The 3,528-nt window shown below is 65.6% G+C and overlaps 1 protein-coding gene across 1 annotated transcript in view; it reads right to left on the bottom strand.

The window, feature by feature from the left end:
• LOC103897121 (protein unc-13 homolog A) overlaps positions 1-3,528 on the bottom strand; it is a 75,526-nt gene that overhangs the window by 27,253 nt on the left and 44,745 nt on the right. The window contains exons 7-9 of the mRNA XM_019471475.1: positions 2,354-2,389; positions 1,568-1,778; positions 899-1,024 (exon numbers count right to left, since the gene is read on the bottom strand). Coding sequence (XP_019327020.1) covers positions 899-1,024; positions 1,568-1,778; positions 2,354-2,389 — 373 coding nt within the window. The remainder of the gene's footprint in view (positions 1-898; positions 1,025-1,567; positions 1,779-2,353; positions 2,390-3,528) is intronic.

Here is a 3,528-nt window from a genome sequence, read left to right as displayed (position 1 = left end):
CACACCCCCCCCCCCCCAGCCGCCTGCACCGGGGGTAGCAGCGGTGCAGAGGGGCTCCCTGCGTCCCAGGAGGCTGCCGGGGACGGGGCGGCCGTGGGGCTCCGTGGGGAGAGGCTCACATAAGCAAACATGCAGACAGGACAGGGACATGCCTAGGAAGAGGCCGACACCACATCTCCAGCACCGGCAGCCAGGGCTCAGGGGTGGCCAAGGGGGAAGGGGACAAGGGGACGGGATGGGCAGAGCCCTGGGCCCAGAGTGGCTGGGCCAGGCAATGGGGAGCCGGGGGACACCACAGGGAGGAGGGTGCTGGGGGATGCCCAGGCTGGTCCCAGCAGGGAGGGGTACTGGCATCATCCAGGTACCTCGGGAAGGGAGACTTGGGGCACAGGGGTGCGGGAGACGCAGCTCATGACTGGAAACCCCTCACCTCCCTGGCCTGATCCTGGCCAGAGCTGGGAGAGGGGCCCTTGGCACATGGTGAGGGTCCCAAATCACTGCGCGAGGCTTTTGCCCAGCCAGGTGCTCCCTGGGCCATGACCAGAAACAGAGGGTGACAATTGAGTCCCCAAGGCCCCAGCTCCCACACCCGCTGGCATGACGGGGAACAGGCAGCAGCGCTGCCAGCCAGTTGCTGTGCTGGTGAGCGGGACTAGGATGCTGGGGCATCGCCCCCATGAACTGGGGCGCAGCAGCAAGAAGGGACACCACAGGGCCAAGAGACACCTGGAGCATCCCAACACTGCTCCTCTGCAAGGCGGTCCAGGGCAGGGAGAGGGGGACCCCGCGGCAGCACGAGGCCGCCCTTGCCGGGACTGGTGTTGGCCTCACCACGGCTGCAAGGACCGACCACAGCACTCTGCGACGGCACACGGCACGCGACGAGGTAGCGACCCACCTATCCGATAGGTCTAGGGACCGCCTGCTCTCAAGGGAAGGCTGGCGGCTGGTCCGCCTGCTCGACTCGGAAGCGGACTCAGCGTCGCTGCGTCCGTTTGCGGCAGAGTCTATGCTACCATAGCGTCTGCCGGGGAGGAGAGGAAGATGATCAGCGAGGTTCCGGGCGCCGCGCTGCCGCCACCCGCCGCACCCCGGCATCCCCTGCTGCCGTGGGGATGCCGGCAGGGAGGCTCTGTCCTGGTGGACGGGGCTGGCACCTTGGGCTGGATGCTGGCGAGGAACTGGGCCATGCTGCGACCGCGGGGACAAAGCGCTGGGCAGGCGTCCCTGCCTGCAGCTCTGCCTACAGCCATGTCTGCATCCCCAGCCAGGCCACACCCCACTAGCTCAGCTCCCAGCAAGGAAAGCCAGGGCTTGGGGATCCCAAAGCCCAGCGAGGACAGAGGAGGGCGGTGACCCAAAAGAGCTTGAAAACTTTCCAGTGAGAAGGAAAGGCTTGGGGCCAGCACCATCCCCCTCTTCCTCGCCTCAGCATCCTTCCCTCTGTCGCCCACCACCCTGGGAGCGCCATCCCTGGCGTCACCCCGGGGACCTGCTGGCCTCTGGCACCTGTGGGGGGGGACTGAGAGAGCAGGTCCTGGCGGGGAGCTGGCTGTGCCGACGCTACCTGATGGGACGCTGGTCTGAGTAGTCCATCTCGTAGCTCTGCATGGAGTCGGTATAGGAGTCACGGGAGCTCTGCTGCTGGTTCCTCATGGGGTACTGGTGGACGGAGGCGTTGGGCTGGGAGGTGGTGTAGTACGGCGGTGGGATGCTGTTGCTGGTCTCACTGCGATAATCGCTGTCCCGGTCATCCACCGTGCTGTCAGGGTCATCGTCTGCAAGGGGCGGCAGTGAGTGGGACAGGGGACGGCCCCGCGGCTGTTGTGGCCAGGGATGCCCCAAATCTGCCCCACCCCTGGCACAGCCTCGCTACTGCCACCACTGTGTCCCCACTGCTGTGGGACCGTGCTGGGGAGACGGACCCAGGAAGGGGTGAGGGGCAAGCTGCACATATTCCCCTCTGCAGAAAGGAGTTTTGGGGGACAAGGGGAGGGCAGAGGCGGGAAATGGGATATACAGAAGGGGGAAGAGGAGGACAGGGTGCAGGGACCCTCCTTCTGCCCCACCGATGTCTCGCCACAGAGGCAAAGCCTGAGCTGCTCATTGCCACCAGGGCACCCCGAGGGCACAGAGCCTCACGGTGCCATGTCCCCGCCAGCCTGTGGGGACAGCCCTGCCCAGGACAGAGTGCTCAGTGCCTCCGTCCTCACCCAGCACAGAGCCATAGCGTGAGCCACAGGCTGGACCAGAGCTCCAGGTCTCCTGAGCCCCGGGCCAGGCTATGGCACGGCAAAGGGGGATGTGCTGCGGGCCGCCAGGCTGGGAGGAGAGGAGGGGACAGGATACTTACTCTGCTGTTCTCCCCAGCCAAAATAATTCCAGTTGCCTACAAAAAAAAGGGGCAGAGACAATAAGGATGGAGGCAGCTCCAGGGCAGCAGCAGGAGCTGGCTGGGAGGAACCAGCACCTCCCAGGCACGGTGGCACCAAGCTGGACTTGGGACAGTGCCCCGAGATGGATTGGGGACAGCGCCTAGGATGGGGCACATTGGCACTGAGCCGTGCTCGGGACAGGGGCTGGGGCTGGGCAATGCAGTACCAAGACAGGATGGGGATGGAGCCTAGGGATGGGCACGGTGACACAGACCCAGGTTGGGGACAGCGCTATGGCTAGGCACAGTGGCATTGAACTGCACAGGGGCCAAGGCCTGGGGCTGGGCAGAGGCGCTGAACTGTGCTTGGGACAGTACCGGGCTGTGCATGGCCCTGGCGTGATTACAGAAGGGGAAACTGAGGCACAGGTTGGGACAAACCGAGCTGCCACCCCAAATCCCCCAGACCCCTCTGCCAGTGCCCCACTGAGCAGCCCCCTCACCAGCCTCACTGCCCCTCGCCCAGGCTCCCCGGGGAACCGTCCTTAGCAGCCCCATTGCCATGCCCCCCCACGCCCCTCTCCCGTACGGCTCAGCCCCACGGGAGGGCTCACACACTGTGGGGCAGGGAGAGAGCAAAGAAACACCAGCAGACACGGGAGGGAGGATGAGAACAGGGACGGGGACAGGGTGTGGGGTGAAGCTGAGCCCCACTTGGGTTGGGGTCCAGCGCCCCAAGGCAGGCACAGACCCTGCTTCTGCACATCCCCGGTGTGGGGAGCTGGGAGGATGGGGCAGTGGGGGGGTCCCGCAGCGGGGCAGCAACAGGGCAGCACTTACAGCACTGGGAGCTGTGAACGGGCAGAGGCTTTTCCTGCTCCTCCTGGAAGGCATACTGGGGAGAGACAGGCCGGTGAGGGCTGCCTGTTCGCAGCACTGCTGCTCCCCGCCCAGCCCTCACCCGGGGCCTGACTCTGCACTGACTTACATCGTCCTGGTCCCGCATGGCATTGAGCTGCTCCAGCTTCTTGGCCCAATACCTGGCCTCCTCCTCGGGGATATCTGCAAGGGCAAAGTCCCCATGTGGTGCACAGACCCCCCCCCAAAACAGCCCCCCAGCTTTTGGGGCTACCGGGGCAGACCTCCAGCCCCAC

The sequence above is a fragment of the Aptenodytes forsteri genome, unplaced genomic scaffold (assembly GCF_000699145.1).
Source record: "Aptenodytes forsteri isolate BGI_AS27 unplaced genomic scaffold, ASM69914v1 Scaffold274, whole genome shotgun sequence".
Taxonomy (NCBI): domain Eukaryota; kingdom Metazoa; phylum Chordata; class Aves; order Sphenisciformes; family Spheniscidae; genus Aptenodytes; species Aptenodytes forsteri.
This window is presented reverse-complemented; position numbering and strand designations above follow the sequence as displayed.